Source organism: Eptatretus burgeri, chromosome 4 (genome assembly GCF_056783735.1).
Source record: "Eptatretus burgeri isolate ZD-2024b chromosome 4, Ebu_testis_v1, whole genome shotgun sequence".
In the NCBI taxonomy this organism is placed as follows: Eukaryota; Metazoa; Chordata; class Myxini; order Myxiniformes; family Myxinidae; genus Eptatretus; species Eptatretus burgeri.
Window position 1 is genome coordinate 98,320,608 of NC_140964.1, and position 16,564 is coordinate 98,337,171.

Genomic DNA, 16,564 nt, shown 5'->3' on the forward strand with positions numbered 1-16,564 from the left:
ACTAAAACATGGTTACGAAAATATAACTTTACGGGAAAACGGCTGGCTCAAACACTGTCAAATTGTATCCACAAGTGGGGAATGAACCTCGGGTGACCCCATTAACTTTTGCGTCCAATTAGGTCAAAGGTCAAGGTCAGGTCATGAAATGGTGAAAATCGTTTTTCGCTCATAACTTCGTCAATAAATGGGCGTGGTTTTGTTGTGCCTGGCACCACTTGTTTGATTTATAATTAAATGGAAAATTTGTAATTTTTGCCCAATGACCATGACCCCCAAAAATTCGGACCCAACCGATCGTTACAAATATGCATTTTTCACAATAGGAATGGTAGTATTATAAGTGACAAATAGAATAAGGTTCACTATAAGCTTAGTTTGAAGTAAATCAGATCATTTTTGATGAAGTTATGAGCGAAAAACGATTTTGATCTTTATGTGACCTTGACCTTGACCTTTGATCCAATTGGACGCAAAAGTTAATGGGGTCGTCCAAGGTTCATTGCCCACCTGTGGATTAAATTTGATAGTGTTTGCTCAAGCCGTTTTGCCGTAAAGTTGCTAACAGACAGACAGACAGACAAACAAACAAACCGGACGATTACAATATCCCGCTCCCTCCCTCCGGGGAGCGGGATAATAGGAATAATGTCTCAATGCAAATGAATCACATCTCAGGACACGCCCTACATTCTCGTTGACAAATTGCTGTTTGCATGAATCATGTCATTTCTTCTAATATTTATACCACTGATAAAAGAGGATTCACATTGTGCATCAATGTAGACATCATGAATTCCTTCAGTTTGTGTGCACTGCAAACCATTCTAATTGTGCATAATTTTGGTTCTGAAGAAAAATTCCAAAGGGGCAAAAAGTTTTCCCTTTTTTGTTCTGCGAGTTAAAGTATTGTTGATGAAACAAAGCATTCAATGGAAACTGCTGCTGCCTCACATTGCGAATACGCAATCTGAGGCCCAGAGCATTATGTTTTCTTTCTCAATGCCAAACTAGTTTTAACCATAACATCTTTTTGTTTCTTGTTGTTGAAGTTAAACTCTGCTTTGGTGGCATGTTTCTTTTTTCTGACATTATTATCTTGCCAAAACGAAGTTTTTGCAAGATATGTTAGTCAGCTTGTATGTTTTTTTTTTGTTTTTTTGTTTGTCTGTAATCACGTATAAAAAATTCTGCAGAGCACAGTTATCATCGGAAATTTTTGTAACTTCGCATATCAGAGGCCTATAGAGGTCCCTTTCAGTGCACAAAATTTTGAAGGTAAAGGTCAAAGGTCAAGGTCACTTTGGCGCAAATCAGGGGAGTCGACGAAACCCTTAGTTTTTGAGTAATTTTGATCGGATCGTCTTCAAACTTCATGGGAATATAGTTCATGGTCTGGCGCTCAGCTGATTAATTTTTGGTGGCGATTGGCCTTGACCTTCATATATATTTTTTTTTTGGTCTGTAATCACGTATAAATCACTCTGCAGAGCACAGTTGTCATTGGAAATTTTTGTAACTTCGCATATCAGAGGCCTATAAAGGTCCCTTTTAGCGCATAAAATTTTGAAGGTCAAGGTCAAAGGTGAAGGTCACTTTGTCGCAAATCAGGGGAGTCGACGAAACCCTTATTTTTTGAGTAATTTTGATCGGATCGTCTTCAAACTTCATGGGAATATAGTTCATGGTCCGGCGCTACGCTAATTAATTTTTGGTAGCGATTGGCTTTGACCTTCATGGTTAGCGCCTGAGGTCAAACATATTTGACCCCAAGGTCAAATTTTCAAGTTTTAGGAACCATATTGTGTAGTACCTCAAATTGAACACCTCGATGAGTGCTTTCTAGATATGTCAAGCTTGAGACATTATGACGTCATTTGGTGATGTTATGAGGCAAAAGCATATTTTTCATGGTTACTCTGTAGAACAATTCTCATCGGAATCTCTCGTAGGCAGATATTCCTCAAGGAGTCGCTCCTGGTGGATAGCAGCTCTGTTCACCTCAATGTGACCTTAAAGAAGTCACACATGGTCACCTTTTGGCAAGATATGGGTCACCCTGCGGGTGACATTGTTTTATTTTAATTTTTATTTATTCTTTCTCCACAATGCTGCATTTGCTTTTAAGTTGGGTTAAGCCTGGGTTCGAATCTCGGACTATCTATCTAAAACGTCATCACTTGAGTCAGAATGTTAATTTATATAAAGGGGCAGAATTTTCTTTTATACTTCATTGATGTAAGGTTTTTATTTTTTCATCAGCAAAATCTCGGTTCACTGAAGAAAGTGAATGGAGCATTGTTTCAATTGAAAGGCATATTCAAGTAAAGGAAAGTCTACTCACTAAAAATGCCTTGTTCATGCAAGTTCGACTCGAAGGTGAAATGAAGGTATATTTTAAAGAATCAAATGGTGAGCAGCTTGCTCGGAACGCCCGACACTTCTCAGTGGGACTGCACGTCATCATGGCAACTTTCATAATTTTCAACTTGGCAGAATGAATGTTCGGCTATTCATTTCAGCTTATTCATCAGAGTTAAGTCATTGTTGTAGCATTTAAACTACTTTTGAATCAAGTATTGCAAATTATCCATTATTTCTAGCAGAATGCAAATCCTGAAAGGCTGTGTTTACCAAGGCAGATCATTCGACCACAGCAAATTTTAAGTCTGGTCCTTTGTTAGACTATCTTTGTCCAATTATGGCTGATACTATGTATATCTAAAGCTCAGTGATTCTAAACCACAAACACATAATACTGCCATTGTTGAACAAAGTTAGGAAAGAGTGGGGTCCACAACTTCTTCATGGTTCGGAAGATGGTATTTGGCATTTATATATTTACATGCATATTTGGCTGGTACTGCACGTGCATCTAAGTAGTTAAAAAACTTGTAAACAAGGTAAATGTTGCCAGTAATGATAAACTGTTCCTTTTGTTCTGTTGCTTCCACTAACCCACGCTCAGCGGGAGACAGGGTTTTGAAAGTGTGTGTGTGTGTGTGTGTGTGTGTGTGTGTGTGTGTGTGTGTGTGTGTGTGTGTGTGTGTGTGTGTGTGTGTGTGTGTGTGTGTGTGTGTGTGTGTGTGTGTGTGTGTGTGTGTGCGTGCATGCGTGCGTGCGCGCCATAACTTTTTTTTTTACCAATTGAGCTCAATTGTCATCATATTTTCACCAAAGCTTTATTATGAGAATATGGATAAGACAAATGAAAATTTGGTCAAAAGTCAAAAAGTCAGCATCATGTAAAATCATCCCAATTTCATCCAAAAGACCTTTAATTTTCATTATCATTTGAAATTTTGTGGTCAAATTTTTATATAGCTTTATGATGAGAATACGGACAAGAAAAAATAATAATTTGGTCAAAGGTCAAAGGTACCATTTAGCATTCGGAAGAAGTCCAAATACAAAGTGGACTGGCTTTGCATTTTCAGATGGTTTCTGGTTTATTTATGTTATTATTTATTATTATTTGTATTTTATATGGAAAGCACATGCAGCAACATAAGTAATTATTTGAAATAATTTCACAAAAATAGAAAAATTTTATACTGAGGCAAACAATTTGTAAAGCGTGATGACGTGGCATGTTATATCTAGGTTTATTTGCTCATGGAAGTACGTTTTCGGGCACCTTCTATGTACGAGCGTGAGGTGAATAATTAATGACATTCAACCTGTGCCAAGCGCAATTTCATTTCATCTCAAGCAGTCATTTTCAACATCCGAAGTAACGATGAATCAGAACAGGCAGTCTCAATTTCGGGATTGCACCTGTTAAAAAACGAGGTGCTGAAGCTGAACATTGAGAGGAGAGTGTACCTGCCGATAGACAGGATGCTGAAGGGGATTCTCATGTCCATCCGTCGTGTTAATCTGCATCTACGAGCACCACTGGCTCTCTCTCAGGACCTATGGTGGAAATCCCCCGTTCAAATAAGCAGAGTGCCTATCAGTATGAAAAGAAGCACAAAGGAAGTTCCAGGCAAAATGGAAAGAAGAATTCAAGTGGCTTAGATAGATATGATGAAGAGGAGATGTTTTGCAATGTATGTCGCAGCTTCCCAGGCTTCACTGACACGTCTGGACCCTTCTTCATCGGATCTTCCAACTTTAGAAAACACAATGTACAGAAGCACCATGCTTCCAGACACCATCATGAGTGTGCTGATGGAACAAAACTTACGATTCGAGAAAAAAAAAACTTCTTCTGTGACTGCTTCACCAGCGATTATTCCTCACGACATCATCTGAGTGGACAAGCAACGGCATGCTCTTAATATGTTACAAAGCCGTTTAATACAATGCACAAGCAATGGTGAGTTATCTTGATCAGACATCTTTTTGTCTCCCAACATCTGTAACTTTAACAAATGTATGTGTTCCTGTGCTATTCCTTTGCTTTTACTTGCCAAGTTGAAACGTTCCATAAATAAAAGTTATACTTATTTGGAAATAAGCACATTTGTGGTCTCTTAATGAATGTTTGTAATATTAGTGAATCTTTTTCTTTTTCCGGGCAACCAAAGTTTGACTTCGGGCAACCAGAATACATGGTTGCCCGACAGGATAACTTTCTCCCACCCACTCCCTTAAAAAATAAGAGGTTAGTGTCAGGCACTACATTATCCCCTGCAAGTTCTGGCAAGATAGCCTACAGGAAAGCACACTTGCCCCTGAGCTGTCTTGCATGGGTTTGAATCTTGGTCCAGCTCTAAACCATCACCCTGGTGCTTTGCGGACAGTGATATTCATCAATGTGTGTGTGTCGTCTCTCAGATGGACGTTAAAACAGGGCGTACCATCTGCCAGTATTGGTTGGTGGATGTTGAAGATCTCGCAGTGTCCTTCGTGAAAAGTAGGTGCATTGTCACCAGCACCCCAAACAAATGATAAATTCCTGCTCTAATATGTGGTGGCAGTGCATCAGCAACAAAGCGTGCCCCCAGTAATGTTGCTCCGCACAGTCACGCGCTGCATATGATACAAGAAGAACAAGTGTCCCCTGAAAAGAAAAGAAAATTAGATATGAATCAAATATCTGATGAAACTATATAAATGTTGAACATTAAATTGTTTGTGACTTTTCTTATGATAACTTGTCATCAGTGGTCAATCTTGCCTCACTAATTATGTGTTGTTATATCTCACTGCAAAAGCAGCAATGCTCTTTTGGAGTGGTTTTGTACCTTTTTGATTAGCTTTCTTTCAAAAGTGTTAAATAGCTCTCGCATTCCTTATTGTGTTCATGTCCAACCCCTTCATCACCCTGCTCATGCATTAGCCTTGACCTTTCAGAGATAACTAAAAGAGAATTCAAAGGAATATGTGGAAAACCTTTTGAAAATATCGATGTATTTTACATAGTGATCATGGTGTCCGATCGGCTGGCATGAGCTGAGAGACGTTAAAGATACCACAGTGTCCTTTGCGAAGAGTAAGCCTAATATCTGTAAAACTGTTGCATCTCTTGCAGAAATCCTCAATGGTGGGGTGCAGATATCTGAAAATCAACATCTCTGCTATCAAGATACCATTGAATGGGATGACATTGTGAAGGATACCAACGTGTCAGTGTCTGTTGAGAGAGAATGTAAGATACAGAACATGCAAACTGAGAGAGAGAGAGAGAGAGAGAGAGAGAGAGAGAGAGAGAGAGAGAGAGAGAGAGAGAGAGAGAGAGAGAGAGAGAGAGAGAGAGAGAGAGAGAGAGACAGAGACAGAGACAGAGACAGAGACAGAGACAGAGACAGAGACAGAGACAGAGAGACACACAGACACACAGACACACAAAAAAAATGCAATACGGTGCAACTTCATGAAAAATCTAGTTATGGTTGCTTTGGGCTAAGGATACTACATGTGCATTCCAGAGGTTTGAAGGTTTAATTAAGATGGAGTATACCAGTATTGAGGATTATAAGCTTTTGGAAATTGAGTTTATTCCAGGAGAATTCATGTTTCTTTTGTATTGATAGATGAAAGCCCCACTGGCTCACGAATGACTGACGTATCATTCGTGAATCAGCTGGATTTGTTTTTTTTCAACAATCTGATAATAGTGCCCTTGAGAAATCTTGTATTTGGAACTAAATGATGAATTTAATAATTGGGTACCACTCACGTCCCCCTTTCTGAATGTTCAAAATACTGCATGCTTTCTCGTGCGGTGCTATACATGAAACTTAGTTGTTTGGATTATATAGTTTTCTGATTCAGAAAATAATATGATTGTATTACATTTTTGATTCAGAAAATAATATGATTGCATTGGATTTTTGTTGTCCTCAAATCTGTGTTTTCTTTAATTGTTTTCATCGTTGACGAATTACAACAAATTACATGGTTCTACACTTCATTGCAAATTTGCATTTGATGACGATTAATGATCAGGCTCTCAAGAAGTGAAAATAGTTGCATTTTTTCAAAACGTTTCACAATTGCAAGTTAATTAACTAATGCTAAACTTTGAGTTTGTCCATTTTTGAATGCAATGTACATTGACAAGTTGAATTTCTGTGTCTTTGTTTAAAACACCGAGTCAAATTTATGGCATGAGGTGCCTAAGAATATTTAATGCAGCCATTACAGTGTTTACTTGCAGTGTTCTGATCTTACAATGGAAAGTGTACAAGGTGGGATGACAAATATTTCTCCAAAAGATTACTTTGTCTTCCTAATTTTATTTTGAGATGATTATTACTTGTGCTAAAATCTCAATCTGAACGATAATATTTTACTTACAAAGGATTTACAGTTCATTTGTTGTCTGTTTCTTCAAGGTCTGCCGTGCAACAAGAACTGTAATGGGCACTGCTGGGGCTCAGGTCCAAACTACTGCCAACAATGTGAGTTTTAATACTGGGAATAATGCTGCATGTTCTATGAAAAACATTGTGCATACATTTGATGGAAACAGCTTTACATTTTTGACTGCACTCCACCATCTGTTCAATGTCGATCTTGAATCGAATATAGAGGAGAGAGTTACATAAAGCTGTATTGTGACAAAGCTGTCACTAAGGAAATGGTAGTCAACAATGAGGCTATGGCAAAATGAGACATATCGTTGATAAAAATGAAATACTAAAACTTAATCATCAAGTGAAGGCATATATACCAGGGGAAAAGCCAGTCAAATTGAAGGATGCACAAAATTCAACACAACACAACACAGAGGATTACAGCACACAAAGTTAGGAATTACGTCTGATTAATTATTTGTCAGTACAATCCAAGAAATGAGACTATTCCTCGGGAGGATTTGTGGTGAGGGGAGCAATTTGTCAAGGAAATTGTCAAAACATTGCATGTTGGAATGAAAGCATCGTAATGGCCCAAGTCCAGGATACCAACTTATAGCACAGACACAGACGTTGCATTGACTCCTCCTGTTGTGACAATAAGTTGTGCAGCGAAATGCAGTTCGTTTTTGAAGTAAACATTCACTGTCATTTTCCCCAACAGGAGGGTAAGGCGATCTTTAACATTCCCCCACTCATCTCCCAAACAGGAGGGTAAGATGATCTTTAGCAGCCTTAAATCTGGAAGCATGTTTTTCTTCACCGGACAGGAAAGTGTACGTTGTCGTGTGCTTCCAAAATAAGCCTGTTTTGTCCACATTAAACACTACATTTGTTGGATAGACGCCATTTTCAATAATCCATTTCAATTCTTCAGGAAATTTACTTGCTGCCTGGGTGTCAGCTCTTGCAGATTCGCCACTAATGCGGATGCTGTGCAGATTAGAGCACCACTTGAAGTTATAAAACCAACCTTTGCTCACCATGAAAGTTTCCATGAAATATCCCTCACCCTCTTTTACTTTCATATGTTCATAAATTATTTTTGCTTTCTGCTTTATGATTGCTGCACTCATTATAATAGGTTTGTGTTTAACAATATTGCATTATCCAAGGTATCCCTGTTAACATTTTGGGTAAAACACAGTCACATTATAACGTAAAATATTATACACACACCAATTATACATATTAAATACGAACACCATTCATGAATCGTGATTGATTATACAAACACACTCATGCGTGGTCATGATCGTACATGCACACATGAATCATAAACACACACACACACACACACACACACACACACACACACACACACACACACACACACACACACACACACACACACACATACACACACACACACACACATACACACTCACTTTGAGACCGAGGAGGTCTCTGTTCTATCTCCTGAAACCCGCCCACGTGTGCAGATAGCAGACAACGACACATTACAATTACAAGCAAATACCACCCATTACTTCACCAACGGGGATATGAAGGGATGGGGGGGGTGAAAGATGGGGGAGAGAGAGAGAAGGGAGAGAGACCGAGGAGGGATGGGAAGTGAGGAAGGAGGGGTGAGTGAGGAGAGGGGTGGTGTGGTGAGGAATGAGGGGGAAGTGAGGAGGGGTGTGGGAAGGGAAGGCTGCATGAGGAGAGGGGCAGGAAGTGTGACGGGAGGGTCCACCTGGACTGGACATAAGCACTGTCTGGACATGTCATGAGACAACCATCGCCCAGACATAACCACCATCTGGACACGTCATGAGAAAACCACCATCTAGATACATCATAAGATAACCACTGTCTGGACATAACCGCCATCTGAATACGTCTGCAGACAGAGAAAGAGAGGTGGAGGAGAGAGAGAGAGAGAGAGAGAGAGAGAGAGAGAGAGAGAGAGAGAGAGAGAGAGAGAGAGAGAGAGAGAGAGAGAGAGAGAGACAGAGAGAACAACAAAAACAGAGACAGAGAAAGAGAGAGAGAGAGAGAGAGAGAGAGAGAGAGAGAGAGAGAGAGAGAGAGAGAGAGAGAGAGAGAGAGAGAGAGAGAGAGAGAGAGAGAGAGAGAGAGAGAGAGAGAGAGATAGAGAGATAGAGAGAGAGAGAGATAGAGAGATAGAGAGATAGAGAGATAGAGATACACAGAGGTAGAGATGTATGGGACGGGGGTTCACTGTGTTAGGAGGGGGTGGAGTGAGGATGGGACAAATAGAGAGAGAGGTGGAGGGAGGGGATTTAACAGAGAGAATATGTGATGCTTTATGAACAAAACACACACACACACATATGATATATATTAGTCAGGTCAGGTCAGGTCAGGTATGGGATAATGTGCCAGAGAAGCGTGGCACTGCGTCCAGTTTCTCTCACCGCGTCCATTCCAGGGGCCTCCGTCTGGCTATCCCCCAGGCAGACGCCTAGTCCATCCCCATCTCTTTGAGATGCTGATCAACCTGCTGCAACCACAAGGTCGGCCCAACGGCCTCCTCCACTCACGAGACCCCCTCGCTGAGAGAATATGGTGAGCAGGATCAGCGACAGGAAAACGAGCCACATCCACATACAGCCACAGCTAATGCTCATGGATGAAGCAAGTAACAAATCTGATTTGAGTCTCTCTCAGCAACCACTTGCTGGAAAAAAGTCTGACCAGTGACTGCCAAGGATTCTCCAAAGAGAACTGGTACCAAAGGAATTAATCTCCATCTCAGATCCCTGGTCACATCCGTACAGTAAGAATGGTAGCACCAAGGACCTAAAGACTCGGATTTTCGTCATCCTGCACAGGTACCAGCAGCGCCACGCCCCATAATCCAGTGAATTTATGACTCCCCAGGCCCGACCCAGATGTGTAATGACCTCTGGCTCACAGCCAGCAGAGACATGAATATCACTGCCAAGGAAAGTGAATATCTCCTTGACCTCAACATCCTCGCCAAAAAACAGGTACAGGCAAGATAGCAGCATCCAAGATGTCATTGAAAGCCTGGATCTTCGTTTTGACCCAGGAAACCCATAATCGCAGTGGCTCCGACTCCTCATTCATCACCTTGAGGGCCTCCAAAAGGACAGCCAGAGTAAAGATGACTCCATCATTTGCAACAGCAAGGGCAGAGATCTTGACATTTCCAAACGATGCAAGGCAGCTTGATCTCTCTGACATTCTCCCTAGAATCCAGTCCTTACAAGCGCTGAAAAGTGTGGGGCCAGGACACACCACTGAGAGACTCCAGCAACAACTGTAAATAAGTCAAAGATGGTATCACCACATCTCACAGCACTCTAAGTACCGGAGTAGAGTTCAGACATCAGATCGATCAGTTTTAGTAGCACCCCACGAAGACCAAGAATCCGCCAGAGGGCATCCCAATTCACTGAATCGAATGCTTTGCAGAGATCAATATAGGCTGCAAGCAGCCTCTGCCGAAACTCTAGTCGGCGTTCGGTGAGGAGCCGAAGAGCAAGGACATGGTCAATCGTTGACCTCTTTGGTGTAAAGCCTGACTGCTCTGGACGTTGGTGCTCAAGCAGACGGTGGTGAACCCGATCAATAATTATCCGAGCAAAGACCTTGCCCGGCACTGAGAGCCGCATCACCCCTCTGTAGTTGTGGCAGTCTTGACGATCACACTTCCTTTTCCAGAGAGGGAAAACAAGGCCCCTCTTCCGGTCAGTTCGGATGATGCCTGTGTTCCAGGCAGAGCACAGCACTGCATGCAATGACACAAGTGCAGCATTTCCACCAGCACTGATAAGTTCAGCATGGGTGCCACAGTTCCGCGGACCTTGACCCCATTTCACCCGGTTCAATGCAGCCTGTGTTTCCACAAACGAAGGTGGATCACAGTTGATTGGAGGATCAGCACTTGGGATAGTAACACCCCTGACATCCAACTCGACAGCTGGTGGATCAGTCTGGTACAGCCGCTCAAAGTAACCAGCCCAGCAGGCTTTCACTTCAAACTCCTCTTCCAAAAGCCCACCACACTCTGCTCTAACTGCAGTACACCGAGGGACAGGCTTGGACGAACGTGTATATATATATATATATATATATATATATATATATATATATATATATATATATATATATATATATATATATATATATATATATATATATATTTATATATATATATATATATATATATATATATATATATATATATATATATATATATATATATATATATATATATATATATATATATATATGTATATATATATATATATATATATATATATATATATATATATATATGTATATATATATATATATATATATATATATATATATATATATATATATATATATATATATATATATATATATATTTATATATATATATGTATATATATATATATATATATATATATATATATATATATATATATATATATATATATATATATATATATATATGTATATATATATATATATATATATATATATATATATATATATATATATATATATATATATATATATATATATATATGCATATATAATCTGTATATATATATATATATATATATATATATATATATATATATATATATATATATATATACAGTATATATGCATATATATATATATATATATATATATATATATATATATATATATATATATATATATATATATACGAGGTGTGTTCAAAAAGTATCCAACCTTAATTTTTCGTGTGTAAACAAATGAAGCTCGGGAGGCGTGGTTTGGTGCACGTATGTAGGCGATCCGAATCCGTATGCATGAATATTTTCCCGCCTGCAGAAGCTGTCAGTCGCCGACAGACCGCCGATGAGTGAGGAAGTGTAAGTGAGCGCCGTCGGATTTAGTTTTTGACAAAATGACGGATCACTGTGGTCTCATCGCCAGTGATCACTGTGTTGAAGAAGTTGGGATCGCTGTTCACAGTCTCCAGCATGTCCTGTGTGATCTCCAAACGGAGTTGCTTCTGCTCGATCGTTAGCGGCTTTGGCACGAACTTCGCTGAGATTCTCCTTAAGCCCAAATCCTCAGTCACAATGGAATGAACGGATCCAATGCTGATACCCGCCTCGTCAGCAAGTTCTCTGATCGTGATTCGACGATCCTGCATCAGCAGGGTCCTCACTTGGTCAATGACGATCTCATTTCAGGATGTTGAGGGCCTACCAGAACGTGCTTCACTTTCCACTGATGTGCGACCATCTTTGAAGCGGTTGTACCACTCTTTTATCTGTGTGGTGCCCATTGCTTCGTTCCCGAAGGCCTGTTGAATCTTGCGGATCGTTTCCACTTGGGATTCACCAAGCTTTACACAAAATTTGATGCAGTAACGTTGTTCAAGTTTTTCCCTCTTTTTGTCAAAAACGAAAATCCGACGGCGCTCACTTCGCCAACCGGAAGGGGTTCCCCACGTGAACACATGTGCTCTGCTCGTCGGAGCCTTACACATGCTTGCGTGGAGAACCCATCCAGTCCAAATCCATATCCAGTCTACCTTCTGTCCGTCCACGGGATCGGCTAATCCACCGCATGTGTGTACGGACCGGGCTTCACTCCCGCAGGCGCGCACGTGGCGGCCTCGTGCATACCACAGCACGGACCCCGCGCGCGCTGCCGTGTAGACCCGGCACGGTCCCCAAACCAGCTACGGCCACTACTCAGCCCTTATCCACCGTCAGGCAACGTCGTCGTCGCACTCTCCTGCACAGACTCTGGCGTGCCACGACGCTCACATACCTCACCATGACACTCGGACTTGCGGTTGTGTTTTCCCGCATGCCGACCGCCATCTCCCTCACATACAGCCACCTCACACACACGGTCTCTCTCACACTCGGCCGTTCATTCGCACACATGGTTCCACGCGCACACGGCCTTCCACTCACACACACCTTTTCACTCATGCTCGCCATTCCACTCGCACACGCTGTCTCTTCTACACATGGTGTGCTGGGAGGCACGCACTTCGGCTCACTCGCAACCTCGCACACCATTTTACTCACACACGCAGTTCCTTTCACATACAATCTTTCATCCACACCATGCGCGCGTTTCAGCACGCATTTGGCCACACTCGTAAACATACACCTTGAAACCACACACACCAGAGCAATCGCACTGGGGATTAGCGCCACCACAAGGGGTTCTGGGGCCTTCAAACCCCCCCAAGCTCCGTGTGCACCCATCCACAGCACTCGCCCCTCCTACCTCGCAAAGCTCGACCAGACCCACCTGGTCGAGATCCGCTTCAAGGGAGCATAGCGTCTCCCTCCGTTCCTGGAGGAGGCTATCCAGCTGCTTGCACCGGGTCACGAGACATTCCCCGAGCTCCCCCTCATGGTCCTCCACTAACTCCATGTGTTTGTGCTCGTCTTTCACCCCGTCTTTATCGTGTAGTCTCTCCTCTACTTTTTCTCTCTCCCGAGTCTCTATACATTTTATTTCTGTTGTCTCTTCTTGTCGATTTAATTCAGTCTCGACTCGGTCTATCTCCCGTGTCTCTGGCAATACTTCTATTTCCTTCTTTGTCTCTGTTATTTCCATCGTCTCCATTTTTATTTGTCTCCTTTATCAGGGTTTGCCCTAATTGTTCTTTCATCCGACCAGTGGTGTCAATCAAGTCCTGCACCACCAACATTACCCCTTGGGGCGCTGTCACACATCCCACCTTATTGTGCCGTTCTACTTCCTGGCTCCTTTTGAGTCGTTCTTCCTCTCTGAGCCCCCTTAGCTGTTCGTTCTCTTTCCGGAGTTTTTTCATCTCCGTGGACTCAAATTTTGCTCTCTCCTTGAGTTGGTTAACTTCAAACTCATTTTCTTTGTGTTTTCTATCCCACCGTCTCTCATGTTCTTCATTCTCCAATCTCATAGTTTCCTTCATTTTGTTGATTTCCTTTTCCTGTTTCATTCCTTGTTCTTTCACTATCTCCTCGTACTCCAACCTTGCTTTTTCTTTCAATTGGTCAACCTCAAATTCAAGTTATTTTTGTTTTTTATTCCACTGTCTCTCTTGTTCCTCATTCTGCAATCTCGTTATTTCCTTCAATCGGCTGATTTCCTTCTCCCGTCTCATTCCTTGTTCTTTTTGTTTCTTATTCCACTGCTTCTCATGTTCCTCATTCTTTAATCTGGCATTGGCTTCCAGCTGTTTGATCTGCACAGTGTGGTTCCTTAACGTTTCATTCTCCGTTCTCGTTCTTTCCTCTCTCAACATCCTCAGCTCGTTTTGTAATCCCGTCTCTTTGTTTTGGTGTTTCAGTAACTCAGAAGCTTTTTTTTCTAATTCCTTTCTCATCTCCCTTTATGTCTCTGCCAATTCCGTCACCTCGTTTTGTATTTCTCTCTCTTTGGTTTGGTGTTGCTGTAACTCAATTTTTTTCCCATTTTTCCTCTCTGGCCTCCTCACCTTCTTCGCATGCTTCCTTCCACATTTCTTCCATTTCATTACCGTGTCTCTCTAGGCCTTCCAGGTGTTTCTCTTTTATTTCTATCGTCCCTTCTAGGCTTTCTCTTTTCCGAATGCCTTCTTCTACTTCTCGCTTCAGTAGTTTCAATTCCACATCGTGTTCACTTTTTTCCTTTTCTAGCGTTTTTCCCCATTCTTCTTCCAAGTTCTTTCTATCCCGGGAGTTACTAATTTGCTCCTCTTTTCTTTTCTTCAGTTCGCTCTCCGCTCGTTCCTGCACAAGGGCAAGCCGCTCTATTTTCATCATTACTCCATGGTGTACCTTGCCTGTGTTGGCTAAGTCCTTTTCCAGCTCCCGAATTCGTTCCTGTGCATCAGCTAATTGTTGTGACTCCTTGTGCACCCAATCCTCCTGAACCCTGTCTACGCGCCGCCGTGCCTCGTCCATTTCAAAGGAAAACGAATGCAATTCCCCTATACAGTTGTCACCATTCCTCCACCGCTGCAAGGACTTCGACACTTGTCTCCAAAGCCCGTCAATGCATGCTCCGGCATCCTGCCACGCCTGCCATGACCCTGTGGTTTGAATCGGTAACTGGGAGCCCATGCCTCGTGTTGTGCCGTTCGCTGTGCTATGAATAGCAGCTCGCTCCGTGTTGCGCTGAGATGCGGCAGCGCCGCTATTTTGCCGGCAAAGTTCATGCTCAGTATAGGGTGAGCGGCCTCACTGATTACCATTAGTGGTGGGGTGATAATAATAAGAACCGTCTGGGGCCATGGATCCCACATTCAAACACATTTCTAATCCACCCTGCACCCGTTCGCCTTGAAACGCCATCTTGCTTCTCGGACTAATTTTTAAATGCTCGCAATTTGATGGGAATCGAGGGTCGCTCCACACACTGCTCATCCGATTCCCGTTGATTTAGTTGGAGGCGGGATGGATTTGAATCCCACACTCCTGAAACCAGTGTTACGAATTCGCGCCCACCGGCGTGCGAACGACCGCTTTTCACCAATAGTAGCCGCTCGCCCACCGGACGGACAATTCAGTCGTGACCTTCCGGAACAACGCAGGAACCCTGTCATGGGTGGGTCTTCAACCCCACCATGGCCTAGCCAATTTTCTACCCGCCCAAAATAGGGTCAATCTCCGAATATCGATATACCTAAGTACCTGCGCGGGTAGCCAACCGGGAGACCGTACCTCGACGCAGGTCGGCTTGGACACGAACCGCTCAGCGGTCCGTTCCGTTCTGCAGTGATAACCGAGCGGGTATTATCGCCCGACCTCGCCGGATCCGATTATATATAACGGGTATTTGAAACCCAACTAATATTCCGAGATGCAATATGGCGTTCAAATGGGGGAAAAAGACACGACGAACGGGTAACATTCACACAAGCACATTTATTTACACAGCACACATATACAGCCATGCAATCAATGTAGGTATTCAAAAACACGTGTACAGTCATGCACGTATGCATTCAATAAAGCGAAAGCACTACTACCGACTATAAGCAATTATCTAGTCACTTAACAGTTTCTACTTACAGGACACGGTGCCACCAACATTCATTTGAAAGCAAAACTCAAGGAAAATAAAAGACTACCCCCACAGACAGGGGAGTCAGACAGGGTCCTTAGACCTTTATGGCGTGGGACTTGGCAGACCGAATGAATCCCACGAGACCGTTGCAGGTTACCTGCACCCTCGTGGTGCGATGGTGGGTGAGTCGCGATGTCTGTCCCCCCACGGCAGCGAGGACAGCCGCGGCTGAGTTCGGCCTTCCACGAGCCGGCGAGCTCTTTCCGGCGCTCTCCACACGGATGCGCAGGCTTGCGCGACAGAGCTGGCAAAGCGGCACCTCCCGTCCGCATCCCTGGTTCCACGTCCGGACTCCCCCCCCACCGACTACGAGCTCCGACGACTCGACCCAAACCACCGAACCCAAGACTCTTCAAAGACCAAGACAACGAAGAAGAAGAAGCCCCACACACCCATGAAAACCACCACACACACCCGACCTGGCGTTCTGCGCGCCCTTATATCCCCCCGTTCCAACGCCTCGCCCCTCCCCTTTTATTGCTCCTCCCACCTTCCAGCTCCTGCAGGAAGCTTCCAGAAAAGGGGCGTGCCCTCTCGCCCCCTCCCCATGTGCCTCGCGGGGGCCGAGATAATCATTCTTGGCACAGGTCCAGGGAGATTCATTCCCCCAAAATCAGGCCCCCACCTTTTTTCACCTTTGACCTCTGGCTCAAATCGCACCTCCCCCATACTAAAGCGCGGGAAAAGCAGGAGGGAAAATCCATGCGCCATCGGTAGAGAGTTGTGGTTTGGTT

The 16,564-nt window shown here is 42.9% G+C and overlaps 1 protein-coding gene across 4 annotated transcripts in view; it reads left to right on the plus strand.

The window, feature by feature from the left end:
* Nucleotides 1-16,564, plus strand: part of LOC147028733 (receptor tyrosine-protein kinase erbB-4-like) — a 787,552-nt gene that overhangs the window by 438,704 nt on the left and 332,284 nt on the right. For all 4 annotated transcript variants that reach the window (XM_085879397.1, XM_085879399.1, XM_085879401.1 and 1 more), the window contains 2 exons: nucleotides 5,480-5,596; nucleotides 6,786-6,851. In XM_085879397.1, coding sequence (XP_085735523.1) covers nucleotides 5,480-5,596; nucleotides 6,786-6,851 — 183 coding nt within the window. The remainder of the gene's footprint in view (nucleotides 1-5,479; nucleotides 5,597-6,785; nucleotides 6,852-16,564) is intronic.